This window comes from Apus apus, chromosome 3 (assembly GCF_020740795.1).
Source record: "Apus apus isolate bApuApu2 chromosome 3, bApuApu2.pri.cur, whole genome shotgun sequence".
NCBI lineage: Eukaryota > Metazoa > Chordata > Aves > Apodiformes > Apodidae > Apus > Apus apus.
The window spans coordinates 35,732,359-35,748,138 of NC_067284.1; the positions used below are offsets into that span (position 1 = coordinate 35,732,359).

Here is a 15,780-nt window from a genome sequence, read left to right on the forward strand (position 1 = left end):
TTGACCTGCTCCTTTTCTTATAATTGACATCTGTGGAATCAGGTGTAAGTTATTAATCTTTCAGGGGATCTATATATATTGCTTGCTTTCATAATGTGCGGGGGAAATCAACTTGTTATTTTCCCTTCTTGTTCTGTGGTTTCTTAAGTAGTTGGGAGTAAATGTCATCATTAAATTTGGGATCTGTGATAAAGATAATCTTGTTCAGATTTTCTGCTTTAAATATAATCTGGGTTTGGTAGAGTACAACACAGTTTAAACAAACAAAAATAAGTGCTAACTACATAATGATTCCTAGTTAGAAGCAAATAAAGATCCTATTGGGTTTGTTTACTGCATTCAGTCAGTGGTCTAATTAAATATTTATAACAAAAGGCATTTAAAGGATGCCAGCATTGACTGCTTTTTATGCACGTATGAACAAGTGAAATACATTGGAGTTGACATAGGCTCTAGGTTTACTTGCAGTTTGCTAATGCAAAGTAAAAGTATGTTTGTTTAATGTACAGTTAAGAGCAGTTTTAAACCGTGAATTAAGAGAAGTCTGAATGAACTTGACATGGAACACATGTTTGTAGTTGAGTTTTCATTTGCAAATTAAATATTTTTCTGATAGCTTGGATGTGTAGACTAGTGTTTGAATAAACTGAAGTGGTCTGTTGTAAGTATAACATCTTTTTATTTAGAAAAAGAGAAATAGGGATGACATTACATTTGACACATGTAAAAAATATTGGTCCAGATTCAACAGACAGCACTGAAAGTAATGTCTGTGTGAAGTCATCTCAAAGCCAAAAGATGCTCTCTACATCTCTGATGTTCTTGCAGAGGGAACCAAAACTTTTTTTCACCTTTCTTTCACAACAACCAAATGTATATTTACATACTCTGAATGTACATACCAATTTTGGCACCAACATACAAAATTACAAGAATAGCACCTTCCTTACTCTTTGAGTATGCAACAGCTCATTGCCAGCTCTGTGGTCAGGAAGAAATCTTCCTGTGGGGCAGATTGACACTGGTACCCAGTGTTTTTATGCCTTCCTCTACAGTATTGAGCATGACTACTTGTTAGATCTCCTTGGTCCATTCTGGCTAAATTATTTCCTGCTGCTCATGTACAAAGGAGATGGCCGCAAAGAAGGTGCTTTTTCCCCAGGGTGGGGGAAAAAGGGATTGCTTGACCTTTATTCCTGCTATTTTTTTTCATATTTATTTTTATATTCCTGATATTTTTTTTCATGTTGAAATTAAAAATGTGTCAGCCTACTCCTGGCTACCCATGTGCATTGTGTTAGTGCTTGTGAGCATCAGTTCTTAAACAGATTCAGGAAAATAAAATCCTGTTTCCTCTTGCAACCTTTGTTTTATGTGTCATTGTAAGTGTTTTTGGAGCTGAAAAGCCCCTGGTACTTCAGGCAACTAAGTCTCATTCAGTTCATGGCAAGTGCAGGGAATAGAACAGTTATTCTACGTTATGCATGACAAGGTACAACTTAGGTCTTAGGGGTCCATCCAGGAAAGCAGCTACCTGCAGTGCAGGTCCCAGGGCCCTCCAAGGAACAGGATCAGACATGGGCACTCCTGCAACATAGCTCAGGCAGGGACTGGAGGCCCCAGGCTGAGCTAAGACATGTCCTCTAGGCCCTTAGCAGGAGATCACAGAATCATTCTGGTTGGAAGGGACTAGATGATGTGGGTGAGAGTCCCAGGGGAGGCTGTTCCTTGCCATTGAGGCCTATGTGCACCCCTAGGACCCTGGCAGAAGGAGACTTGCACTGCTCATGTGCTCTCTTTTAGACAATTAAAGTTGGCCACTTTGGAGCCTGAATATTGGGCTAGATGGACCTTTCCTCTGATGGAGTATTGTTCTCAGGCTCTTCTTTTTACTATGTTTTTCCAAGGGAAAAAGATCAGGCACTCCTAAAAATGAATACAAGGAGTAAAAAGCCACAACCAAAACATGGAAAAATCAACAGGTATTGCTCACCTGGAAGAGATTTGCACTTACTTAAGGAGCACATCCTACTTCAGCATGAGGGCTTGATCTTTGAGCCTCACTAGTGTCAGAAATGTGGGGTTTTCCCATCTTGTGCAAAACCAGGTAAACTTGATTAACCCAGAACACTTCAAAAACCATACTTCACCTGTTTTTTTCAGATTTGTTCAGATGGTCAGAAAATCCACAGCTCTCCCCCCATTAGAAGGTACATTCCACCATCCCACAGAAGGGGCGTGATGACCTATTCTGTCCCTTCTGCCATTGCAGAGCTGGGAAGAAATATCGGAGATTTCTTCAGCCACACCATCCCTGAGTACAGTGGGATAATCCCCTCTCTTAACTGGCTGGTTATGCTGTGTGATGCACCCCAGGATGCAGTTTTTAACCTCTTGGCTGCCGGGGCATACAGCTGACTCACCCTGAGCCTGGTGCCAACCAGCACTCCCAGATCTGTTTTTGCAGGGCTGCTGTCCAGCCATTCCTGTACCCACTTATACTTGTGTCCAGTGTTACTCTGTCCCAGCTGCAGAATCTGGCACTTGTTCATATTAAATATCATGCCAGTGATGATTTTTCCTGATCTTCCAATCTATATAGACCCCTCTTGCAAGGCCTCTTGTCCTTTGAGAGAGTCAGCAGCACCTCTCAGTTTTATGTCATCAGCAAACTTGCTCGTGGTGCATTCAACTCTTGAATCCAGATGACTGATAAAAATATTGAATGTACAACAGAGCTCTAGAAAGTATCTCTCTGATGCTGTAGCTTCTTTGTATCATGCTGCTGTCTAGAATGTAGCCTAACATAACTTGGCCTTTGTGACATGATGGTGTTTTTTCTCATGTGGAAGAGCTATGAACTTTATTAAAAGCTACATGATTAGCAGCTAACTCCAGACTTAATGATAACATATATTATGTCGGCACTAATATGTATATTTCCTTTGCTAAAATATATATACCTGGAACTTGCCTTTGTAAGTACATGTGATTTAGTGAGAAAAATGGTATCTTTTGCATGCATCTAAGCTGGCTAAGATTCTTCAAACCCTCTCTTGCTTCTATTTTGTCTGCTTTCTATTTAGCTCTTCTATATATAACTGGTTTTTTTTATTAAGCTGAAGGTGAGGCTGTCAAGAAAACTAAGTGGTTACCTCAGGCTGCTAAGGTAAATAGTAATCTCTCTTTCTGAAGAGTAAAATTCTTGAAAGTATCAAACAGCTCCCTATTTCAGAAGATTTTGACCTAAGTTCCACTGCCTCCCTGTGATACTTGAGCTACTAAATGTGTTCATTTTATAAGTGTTTCTGTGAAAATTTTCTGATCTTTAGGACTGTAGTGTCTGCTGAACAATGCAAACAAATAAATAAAGCTTTGGATTCTTAGGGATTAAAACAACAATGCCCTCACTATTTGCTCAGTGCATACCTTCTTTTCTCCCCCCTCATGGCCTCACTGGCCACGGAGCTGAGCTGCAGGCCAGAGCTGAGCTGGGGCATTGCGAGTGCTCTGCCAGTGTCTGGGGGACAATGGCTGCAGTGTCACCAGGGCCTACACAGGGGCAGTTGATGGCATTTCTGTGGAATTTCAGTGGTGTATGGCATCTACTGAAATTCGTAGAATAAGCAAATGCAAAAATTCTTTGAAGCTGACAAGCCTCTGAAAATGCCATGTTGGGGCCTCATTGATAAATGCCACAAATAGCAGAACAGTCATGAAGGAGTTGGCTCAAACTGGGAGACTGTATGCTGTTCATATTCAAATTTTGACTGTGGAAAGAATTTCTCAACTTCCCCACCCTGAGTATGTGTTGTGACCCATCTGCTCTAAAGCTTTGTCTCCTGTCTGTTGCTGTCTCCAGTACAACAAATCCTTTCCCTCAAACTCAATGTACAGAAGTAGGGCCTGAGCCTGCTTTTCATTGCCAGCAATAGGAAGATGTGAGATGCCCATTTTTACATTCCACTTATAGGTACAGGAAGAACAGATACAACTTCAGGACTAATTGGCATTTACTTAAGCTGTAGTAATACTGAGCTACAGCAAGCAGGCTTCTTAGGAGCATGGTGAAATGCTGATCAGTCTTGGATTACTACTATAAACTAGCGGACTATGATATTGAAACTAACCTTAAATAAAAATGTCATGGGTTTTGGTGTTTTGTTTTTAAGCTGACTTCCAGAAGTACTCTTTTGGGAAGAATAAAATTCCTTGAGATGGGTTTTATTTATGTTATTCCAGTAGATTTGTTGGGTCCTAAGAGAGTCCATAAAACTAGAGATAAAAGGCAGCCCTTTTTTCTTATTTTCTGCTTCTTGAAACCTCTGCACTAAGTGTAATATGGTGTAAAATACTTAAATCAATTTAGGTACTGAATTTTCCTTGTGCATTCAAGTAAATTTTTTTTTATTAACTGAAAAAAACAGAAATGTCTTTACTTTTGTCAGTGATATGTATAGGTTTCAAAATATAGTGAACAGTGTATTGTAAGAAAGTTACAACTTTATAATTATTTTGTTGATATTTTAAGTTTTCTTGACGAAGTAACCATTGAATTACTTACTGTTAGTACTTTTTCTTTTTTTCCAGAAAAGAGCAAAAGGCCAAGTGCTGTTTGACAAAGTGTGTGAGCATCTCAATTTACTGGAAAAGGACTATTTTGGACTATTGTTTTATGAGAATTCAGAACAGAAGGTAAGCCTATATGAGGGCTTTGGGTTTTTTTCTACATTGCTACTGACTTCAATAGTTTAGTAGGTATGTTCTACTAAATGTATACCATTATAAGCATTTAGGTAAACTCTTGCAAAATGACAATTCTTATTTGATGTGAGCTAGCAACATGTGCAAAATGCTAATGTGTATGTTGATATCTAACAAAGCACTCATTCTTTAGAGTGGGGTAATATTTAAAATATCTGCATTTCATTAGAAAACTGAGTAACTGCTAGGTGAAATGGTATGACAGTATAGTTAAACAGTGTGCCATTCCTGCAAATGAAGATAGGTAATTTTAATTAATTTATTTGTCTTAACAGTCTGACAACTCCCTAAATTACTGAACACTTTAATTATTTACATTTTAAAAAACTGAACAAAAAACAAAACAACAAAAACCCAACAGAAAATGAGCAAAGCTTTGGATTAGAAGTACTACTACTACTACAAAAAAAATCTTCTACATGACTTTTCAGTAATTTTCCTGCCTTTTCTCATATATGTTTAATACTACTTGGAGCAGAAAAGTCAAGGACACCTTGCCCCAAAGTCTGTAACCATTAGGCCTTTGATTTCCTTTTTTATTAATGTTAAGCTTCAGGAAAATTTTGGTATTTGTGAAGATGAGACTGGAGCTAGCCCATCTCTAGCGGATACTACTTTTACAAGTGAAGAGGTGTTTGGATATGATTGTAGTCAAATATGGTTTCAAGTACCTTTTGGTAACTTATTTTCAATCCTTTTTTGTGCTTGCTTACATGTTAAATGGTTGAGCGCATCTAAATAGCTGAACTGAGAAAAACGTTACATCAGTTGGTGCGTGCGTTCTACTAACTAACAGAAGTTAATTTAGCTTTTCTCAGTGTCTGAACAGTTAGTTATAGACCAGCTTTGTCCGTAATTAAAGACATACCTGTGGTCAAATTTTCCCTCACAGACTAATATGTAAAAATTGAAATGGAGAAAAAATTCTTTTCACCTCTGTATTTCTAGCAGGCAACTTCATTATATGAGTCCTGTGCTTAGTCTAGAAGGTTTTGCTTTTTTTCTGTCATCTTTCTTATCCCACTGTTGTGTTTGAAATGAAGTCTAATTTTGTGGCCTAAATAAATCTGAATTTTTTACAACTTTCTTTTAATTAATTAATTAATTGCTTTGCTGCAAGGCTTTCTCTGCAGCTTGGAGCAAAATGCTTCATCTCCCTTGTGTATTAAGGATCCCCATATATTAAGTGGGCTTGATGTATTTTTATTTGGATATTTTCTTTTCTTGATATGTAAGCCATTTATAGAAATGAGAGCTTCTTTCCTGGAAGAACGAACAATCTCAGTTGATCCTCTGAGTGTTATCATAATCTTAATTATTACTTGTTCTTATCACATGTTGCCTTTTTTGTTTGTGCTACTACTGAAAATCTATACTGTACACACAGAGCAAGATAACATAAAGCAATAGTCTGGTGTCTGGCAAGAGAGAAGAGGTCTAATAGTAGATCTGGGATCCTTGAAGTGTAACAGAAAATAGGCCACTTGAGTAGATCTTAGGCAGGAGCCTTTGGCTTTTGAAAGTAGAGCAGAAAAGGCTGGTTTGGTGTAGAGTTAGGTCTCTTTTAGCTTCTAATGTGCTTCTAGTTGGAATAAAAGATTTCTTGGAATTTCTTAGTCATGTGAGTGGAGAACAGTGTATGACACCTTTAAAAAAGTTCATTTGTCATTATCCTTGAAGACATAAAAAATTTGACTGGATATAAGCCTGGGCAACCTGATCTATTCCGCACCTGACTATGCCTTGGGTGAGACCAGTTATTCCCTAGAGGTCCCTTTCAGCCTAAATGAATCCTTGAGCTCCCTGGCCATTGACTATGGAGGTACTACTGTAGCAACACTCCTAAATTAAATATTTACATGAACTAAGTGAGAAATATCTGGATAATGGGGTTCCTGTGATTTGATTATGGATAGGCCATATGCTCTAGTTTGTACCTGAAGTGCCAGTGTGTGGATGGTACTATGCCTCTGTTACAGCACTAAGTTGTGATTTTCAGATGATGATTGGGAACATCAGGTTTTCAAAGAAGAACTTGAAAATATGAGCTTTGGCATGAAGCAGTCACTTGGATGAGTGATAAATGTGAAGTGTAGCTACTACAGTGTCTTAATATGGCAAAATTACTAGTTGTGTGCTGATAACTGTACCTGTCATTTCTTTCACACTGGTAAATTTGAAATGGTATAGCAACACCAAATGTGCTCACTAAGACTGGAGCACTGTTTTTTGTTATCACAGGGATTTTTTAAATATGTGGATGGAGTTCATCAATTCAATCAATTCATGTGTCTCAACATAAAAAAATAATACTAAATTTTATGTTTTTATTTAATTAATAGATGGAACTGTGGGGGGCAGATCAATTGTGTTCAGCAATAGCCATCAAAGAAAGCTTAGAGACTTGGAACTTCTACTGGCTTTAGGGCCTTCTCTTTTTTCACATCTGTAGTAAGTTTGAAGTTTCTTTTCATCTCAGTACCAGTTCTATCTGATGCTTTTTTTTTTTTTTTTTTTTCCTCCTGTTATGACTCTTGCCTCTTTGGATTAAAATGCCTCAAATCTCTGGCCTCCAGGCCAATCAGTACTAAATGCTGAATGATGTGTTTTTCTCATTCTTGTGCACTCATCACAGCCACCCATTTATGAGCCAGCTGTTGAACTCGATGGCAGCTGTGGGGTGTGGAAACTGAATGCCAGGCACTCTTCTGAATTCGAGCTGCTCCCTAGTGCACCATTAGGGTACCATTGGAGGAGGAGTCCCATTAACTTTTTATCTGTGTGTTCTGTGCAGCTGGGAGAGATGCTGTGTCTTCAGATCAGACTGATTTTTGTTAGCTTTTGTACACCTTTAAAAAGTATTTAGGTCAAATTACTCGTTAATGACCTCTTTAGCGGGTTTGCTAATGTTAAGTTTATTGCTTTAAAGTTAGTGATTTCATTGCGTTACACCCTCAAAAGTTTATGAATGCTCCATTCACAATGTAATTGGTCTGCAGAAGTGTTAGAAAACTTCTGTTCTTATGTTCTGGGCACCAACTCAAATGCTGCTTTTCTGGATTTATACAAAATGCTTTTGTGCTGGTAGAGAACAGGTTGTTGTTCTTTGACAGTTCATTACTTTGTCTGCTCTATAACCTTGTCATTCACAAATTAAACCAATAGATTTCTGCGTATTGGAGCAAAGTACTGTATATACACATCCTCTTTTGTTTTGAAAGACAGACCTTTCTATTCTGGATTTAGAGGTGTATTTCAGAGCAAATTCTTGAATAGTGTTTGGTTTATCCGTAACAAAAGGCAGAGGTGCAGGAAAGCCCCATCCTTGTAGTTCAGTATATAAATGGAATATAAATACCTGATTTTATTTGACAGAACAGTAATGAAAGTTAGTGGCAAAGTCTGCTTCCAATAATCTTACTCCAGATTTGGAAAATCAGAAAATTCACTATTTACTGTATAACTTCTGTAAAGAAAGGATTATTCTTCTCATCTGCAGCTTATTCTGTATTTTCTTTTCTCCTACTTTATAATGATAAAAGATAAAGCACTGAAAGTAATGTATACTCATGAATCCTGGTTTGCTGCAGTAGTTATGCCATGCTATATTCAATACTTATTTACTGTCTACTATACTTACCTAAATTTAAGATTTTAAGCTACTTCCAGTTATCTCTGTAATCGGAAGAATATGGCTGTGTATCTTTTCAGAACAGAATTAATGCCAAAACTGAAGTCCTAGAGTGATAACTGTGGCTGAAGTGAGTCTCAGCTAAAATTTGAAGATTTCTGTTGTCTTCCAAGGCCTTTCTATGTCAAGGCTCTAGTTTGCAGGTTTTCTGACTTAAGCAGAATAAATGTTAGCCAGATTTTTTGGAGGAGTGTTTTATGTCTTTTCCTTGGTAATGATGTTATGGACTGTGCATGTCTGGAAGAATTATAGTAGCTATGAAATGAAGATTTTGCAGACTTCTTAAAGTGAGAAATGTGAAATTTCTTTTTTTAAATTACACATATAAAATGATAAAGAAGGGTTTTTGCATTTAATTTGTAAACAGTATTTTTCTAACACACATGCTGCATTTGTACTAAAACCAACTGGGATCGAGGTCATTTACTGCAGGGAACTTAGTATTTTGGGTCATATTCCTAGAAGCCACATCCTTTATCAGCAGAGGTAATCTACATTAAGAATTTGCACTAGTGCAAAAAGTTACATATTCTCCTAAACTATTTTGACTTTGGCTGGGAAAGCCTGTAGTAAAGACTGAGGGGTATGGTATTGGAAAACAATTGTTTAATCTGCAGTTTGGTACCATGGACTGAAAGGTGAGTCCCATTATACCCTATATCCACTGGTTGGCAAGCTTAGGCAAGAAACACTGGTAGAAGGAAGCTCTTAGCAACATTTATGCTGGCACTGAGGTCCCTCTGAATTTAAAGCTGCTAATATGTGCAGAGGTTTGTGGAAATGCAAATGCTGTTCTTGACCTTGCAAGTCAGTTGCTAATTCTTCTCCAGTTGACACAACTCTGTCTTTTACATGTCCTAAATCCTTCTGGCAGGCTGGTTGTATGCATATGTGTGGCTTCCTGTATGTGTGGGAAATAATGGTACAAACAGTTGTACAAAGTAAATTCTTAGTAACTGCAGTTAAAAGGCTTATGTTTCTAGTCTTTCACATAATCTCTTTTCTAACATCTATGGATAAAGTTAGTAAACATAATTGTCTGGGTTACTGATGAGTATGCGTTACTGGTTTCTTAGTCTCACCAAAGTTGTTTTGGTATGATGAGTCACAAAGTCTCCGCACATATCAGTAGTAGCTGAAATGCTGTGAGCTATTTAATAGGGTGCACAGATTATATAAAATATTTTGGTGTTGAGAATAGAATATATTATTTAGTAGTGAGGCATCTAAATATGAAAAGCTGGCTTTATTTGCATTGCCTAAAATAGGGCTGAGTTATCTAAATTTGAACTTTCCCTGTGTGTCAGTGTAAATGTAATATGTGTTCATAGAAAACTTTGCTTTGGGAAGGTCAGAAGAAAAAGCATGAAATATGATTAGGTCTTTCCAAGCACCTCTGAATGTTACCAGAACTAAAATGTATATGCTTTAAGAAAAATTATATCTGGAGTTCAAGAGAAGTATTGTCTTAAGTATAAGCACAGAATGTAGAGATTACACAGCCTTTCCTGAAAATTCTCATGTCATTAAAAGGAGTATGAGGGGATTGCATTTCTCAGATGTAATCTGCTAGAACACCTCCACAGTAAGACTATCCACATTCCAAAATTACAGGGCATGAACAGTGTAAAGCAATTAGAAAACCATGAAGGCAGTCACCTTGCACAATCATTTATGTACATGGGTGGGGAGACTAGCAAATCACAACTTCAATTTTAGAATTCTCTGGGTTATTTTAAAGTAGAACAGATGTCTGAACAATACAGACTTTAACTGCACTGTATGAAATGACCACCTTAAGACTGAAATAATGTTAAGTGCTGTTTTGTTTATTGTTTGTTTGGTTTTTTTCAGAACTGGCTAGATTCTTCAAAGGAAATTAAGAGACAAATTCGAAGTAAGTACTTCTGTATTCAGATGTTACAATTGTTTTATTTTCTCATGGAAATCTTCTTCATAAACTTAGTAGACTGGATGTTGACTAAATTGTATACCTAGAGCACTAAAATAAGTTATATCTGATGATGACATACTGAGCCTTAGAACAGAAAGTGAAGCTTCTATTTCAGACTCCTGTCCAACAAGGAAAGGATGGCTCAGACTTGTGCTATAGGAAATAATCATTATGCTGGCTGCTGCCTGAAAACAGCAGGACAAGGCAGTTTATGGTTTTTTTGGGTAGAAACCCTCTTCAGTTAGTGCCTGATAGGAAATGTAAGTGGGGAGAGATGATGATGATAAGATTTGCATATTTAGACTTCACACACAGTAAGAGTGTAAGTTACTTAAGAGACTGACTTTGGACTCTTTTAGGAAATGTGATCCAGCTGTAGCACTTTTAATCAAGAAAGCCTTCTTCATGATTCTGCAATTGTTCAGGTTGGCCTTTGGCTGGTTAGTCATGTTGGATCTCAGCAATTACTGATGTTACTTTGTCTAATGAACTTGATCTACAAATTACTGTCTGAGAATTACATTCTCAGGGCTACAGAGGTGGCAAAAAGCTTGTTTGCTTCCAGCTAGCCTGATCTCTTCAGGAAACTCAATTATTGACTTTTTTTTTTTAACTCATGTAATTAGACATCCACTGGTATGTGTTAAAACATGTAATTAATGCTATCAAGGACAGGTGGCATCCTTACATTTCTGTTACTATCTTCTTGAAAATTGCTACATCTAAAGAGGATTCAGGCTTTTGCAAAATTAAGAATTTCAGCTTGAATATTATGATGGTACAAGCAATAGCAATTGACCTTGGACTAGTCAAATCCCAGATATGATTTGGGTTAACTATGGCTACCCTAAGGTAAAAGCACCTGATTTTTGTAGGAACAGGCACTTTAAGGACATGAGTGCATTCTGAAAGAGGTGACTGAGAGGGGAAACAAACCAATTGCCCCTTTTCTTCCATTGGCTATGATGGGAGTAGGTGATATGTATATAGTTACATTTTGGCAGTCTAGTGTAGAAAGAAACTGTGTCCCCTAACATCAAAAGAGAGAATAGTTATGGTGAGAGAAAAGCTGTCTCCTTTTTCAAAAAGAGTGATTAACTGAATGACTGAAGACAGAAAACCTAATTTGCTTATTACTTGAATCAGTTTAATTCTTGATGGGGGTGAAGGAAATAATCTGTAATTCTGTGGAAGTGGGTTAGAACAGATGAAATAGCTCAATAGGTAAGGCAGCTGGTGGGAAATCATGAGCTATAAATGTAAACCTTGTTTCTTCATGCTGAAGACTGTTCTCAACATCCTTTTGTTAATGGACATCCAGTCATTCAGACTGGGGAACTTAAAAGCAGCCAAATGCAATACTGGCCCATTCTTTGAGATGTACTAAGCCAACAATTACAGTAGTTCTGGGAATGTCACGGAGTTTAAATAGATTTTTATATATTCCTAGTTCTGTGGTATGTTCTGCAATACAGCCTAAGCAACTGCTCAGGAAAGATGATGATATAGAAGAATAAAGTTATGTTTGAATAGGTATATTTTCAAATTGCACAATAGACCGAATGATGATAAATGCATAAATATCATTCTGTGAGAATAATACAGCAGTTTTAGAGTTTTGTAGCACAATGTACTAAAATATTTAAGAAATTTAAAGTTTGTATTTAAAGAGCTAAGGGAAGTTAGAATTAATTAAGGCATGTGCTCGCACTTTGAATATCCCTTTATTTTATATCCCTCTCTTCTGTGAAAATAACTATGTATCTATAAAAGTTGTAGCTAATTTTGATCTAAGCAGATTAGACTAGAGTGTAGCATACAGGTAGTGAAGAGAAATAAGCACCTATGCCAAGGGAAGAGTTGTCCTGCATGTCTACTAATTATAAAGAATGATTTTGCAGTTTGGAGATGTCTGAGTTTATGAGCTGAATCTTAATTCAACTAGGGCTAGCTGGACTCTAGGGTTTTCTGATGTGTTTTTGAAACTGTGGACTGGATAAATACCTTTTTTTAAATTTTTTTGATGGTAACTTAAGAAAAATTATAGAAGAAGTGTAGTTGTCTTCATTTTATGGGACATTTTTACATCTGTCTATGAGCAGTTTATGTGTCCTAGTCACACAGTACCCGAAAAATGCTAGCTGAGACACAAAGGTATCATCAGTAAAAGCCAGAAAAGCCTTTACTGGAAAAAAAAAAACAACAACCCTCACTGATTTCCCACTTGGAATAGGATGAATCATGTTAATTGTATGCTGCTAGCTGGTTGGTTATATTGCATTCTTTTTCTCTTAAGAATGTGCCTAAAGTTGCCACAGAAGCATTTTTGAGGTAACAAGCTGGCTAGAAACATTTTTGACATTTATATAGCCCATATTATAAATCATCAAAACAGAGAGCTTTATCAGGGACAGAATGCTAAATATAATTTTAAATATCAGATTTCATTTTCTTTGTGTGTTGGCCACCAATTCAAAGCGCCAGTAATAGTGTGCATTATTGTGTGAAAACAATTAAGTTTGTGTGCATCTATTATGTGGCTATAAACAGTACGTTGTAGAGAGAAGTATAAATATAGACTGTGCACATTGTAATATACTTGCTAGTCTATATTCAGAGGATAAATGTGCTTTCAGTAATGAGGCAGAATAGAAGGTCACCAACTGTCCAGAAAATATTTAGTAGAAAGTCAGCTGCAATTTTTTTTCTGTGGCTTAACTATGAGAATTAGTATGATTTAGACATGGACATTTTTTTACATAGTCTGTACATTCCAAGGATTTATGCTCATTTTAGCTTTTTCTAAAGAATATAGGTTTTTGGATTTGTTTTCTTCAAATGACATCTGGGTCTCCTGGCTTACAGTGCTTTCTGAAAGCTTAACTGTAGAAATGCTGCCAAGAAGGAGAAATAGTTCAAACAGAAATTCATCTGTGGCTAGTTTAGCTTCAACTTTAGACCAGGAAAAATGGCTTCATACCAGGAAATATTGCTTCATTCCAGGAAAACTTGAAGACTGCTTTAGTACCTGTTTGGAAGGACACATCCTTCATCCATGTCTCCCCATCCCACAGCCCCATTAACATGACAACTCTCCCTTAGCACTTCTTGTATAAATATTTTGGTCCAATTGCATCTCTTAATAAGCTTGTCTTACTCAGTGTCAGGAGGTTTTAATAAAACTATGCTATTTTATGAGAAATAAATGATGGAAGTGTACTAACCTATTCCAGCTTTAATTCTGCTTATTCATGCTATGTATATACGTAGTAGTGTTAGACATTTGTAAAGGTATTTTTGTGTTAATTCTGTCTTGAGTTGGATTGCAGTAGATGATCCAATGAGATTTATCAAATCTGATGTCTTTCTATGACTGTGTGACCCACCTATTGGATGAGGGGGAGGTTGTGGATGTTGTCTAGGTAGACTTTGGTAAGGCCCTTGACACTGTCTCCCACAGCGTTCTCCTGGAGAAGCTTGTGGATCATGGTATAGACAAGTGTCTACCAGTTCACTGGGTAAAAAACTGGCTGGCTGGCCAAGCCCAGAGAGTTGTGGTAAATGGGGTCAAATCTAGTTGGTGACTGGTCATCAGTGGTGTTCCTCAGGGCTCAGTTTTGGGGCCAGTCTTGATCAATCTCTATCAGTGATCTGGATGAGGGGATTGAGAGCATCCTCAGTAGTTTGCAGATGACACCAAATTGGGTGGGAGTGTTGATCTGCTCAAGGGTAGGAAGGCACTGCAGAGGGACCTGGACAGGCTGGATTGATGGGCCAAGGCCAGTTGTATGAGGTTCAATAAGGCCAAGTGCTGGGTCCTGCGCTTGTGTCATAACAGCCCCAGGCAAAGCTACAGGCTTGGGGAAGAGTGGCTGGAGAGCTGCCCAGCAGGAAAGGACCTGGGAGTGCTGGTGGACAGCTGGCTGAACATGAGCCAGCAGTGTGCCCAAGTAGCCAAGAAGGCCAACAGCATCCTGGCCTGCATCAGGAATAGTGTGGCCAGCAGAAGTAGGGAGGTGATTTCCCCCTTGTGCTCAGCACTGGTGAGACCTCACCTTGAGCACTGTGTTCAGTTCTGGGCCCCTCATTACAGGAAGGACATTGAGGTGCTGGAGCATGTCCAGAGAAGGGCAACCAAGCTGGTGAGGGATCTAGAGAACAAGTGCTATGAGGAGAGGCTGAGGGAACAGAACTATTTAGTCTGAAGAAAAGGAGGCTGAAGGGAGACCTCTATACCCTCTATAACTACCTGAAAGGAGGTGGGTGTTGGCCTCTTCTCCCAAGTGGATAATGACATGACAAGAGGAAATGGCCTGAAGTTGCAGCAGGGGAGGTTTAGACTGCATAATATGAAGACTGAAAGAGTGATCAGGCACTGGAACAGCCTGCCCAGGGAGGCAGTTGAGTCACCATCCCTGGAGGTATTCAAGAAACATGTAGATGTGGCACTTCAGGGCATGCTTTAGTGGCTGAGGTTGTGTGGTTTTTTTCTGGGTGTTTTTTGGTTATTTTTTGTGAGTTTAAATTTTTTTGTTTTTTTTTGTTTGACTCGATGATCTCAGAGTTCCTTTCCAACCATCACAATTGTGTGATTCTGTATTTCACCACTGTATGTACATCCAATACACCTGACTTTTTAATTTAAGGAGTCCTGAGTTTTGTAAGGTGTCCTGAGACTTTGTAAGCTAATTGGTTTTGTTCTAACAAATAATTGATAACTGTGAACATTAAGGTGTGCTAAAAAACAGAGCTCTCCAAAGGAAATAATGACTTGGCAGCCAGGTGGAGAATGAGGTTCACATAAAAGCAGAAATTGAAGTGCTTCAATGAGTGGTCATGCCTCAAAACTTGAAATAATTTTTGAAATGTTGAAATACACTAGAGATTTTGACACAAACCACCTCCTCACCTTTAACAGCTGTCAAACTTCAATTTTTCATTTTTTTTTAAAAGAACAAACGTCAGCACTTTTTTATAGGATAATATTGGAAATGCCATTTCAATCTCTTTGTTGTTGCTAAAATACACATTTTTTTCAAAGCATGATTTAACTGTGTAGGACAGATTTAAAAAAAAAAAGTTATGGTCCAAAGATTAACAAGCTTTATGAACTTTTAAACAAAATATTGTATTTTCTACATCTTTCACCATAATATCATTTGTATTAGGAGAAAAAGGGCAAGAGGAGATTTATTGGCTTGTCTTCCTTTATGATTTTTAGCAGATCTACATTGTATTGTTACTTTGATTATGATATGATAAAGATATGATAAAGCTCAACTGCATTTGCTTCCGTATTTATGTCTGCATTGTACTTAATAAAATGTGTTGAATTAGTAAAGTTCTACATAATTGTCAAATTGTTGGTACT

At 37.6% G+C, this 15,780-nt stretch overlaps 1 protein-coding gene across 17 annotated transcripts in view; it reads left to right on the forward strand.

Moving 5' to 3' along the window:
* EPB41L2 (erythrocyte membrane protein band 4.1 like 2) overlaps positions 1–15,780 on the forward strand; it is a 112,310-nt gene that overhangs the window by 56,368 nt on the left and 40,162 nt on the right. For all 17 annotated transcript variants that reach the window (XM_051615537.1, XM_051615541.1, XM_051615548.1 and 14 more), the window contains 2 exons: positions 4,591–4,695; positions 10,310–10,352. In XM_051615537.1, the coding sequence (XP_051471497.1) occupies positions 4,591–4,695; positions 10,310–10,352 (148 nt within the window). The remainder of the gene's footprint in view (positions 1–4,590; positions 4,696–10,309; positions 10,353–15,780) is intronic.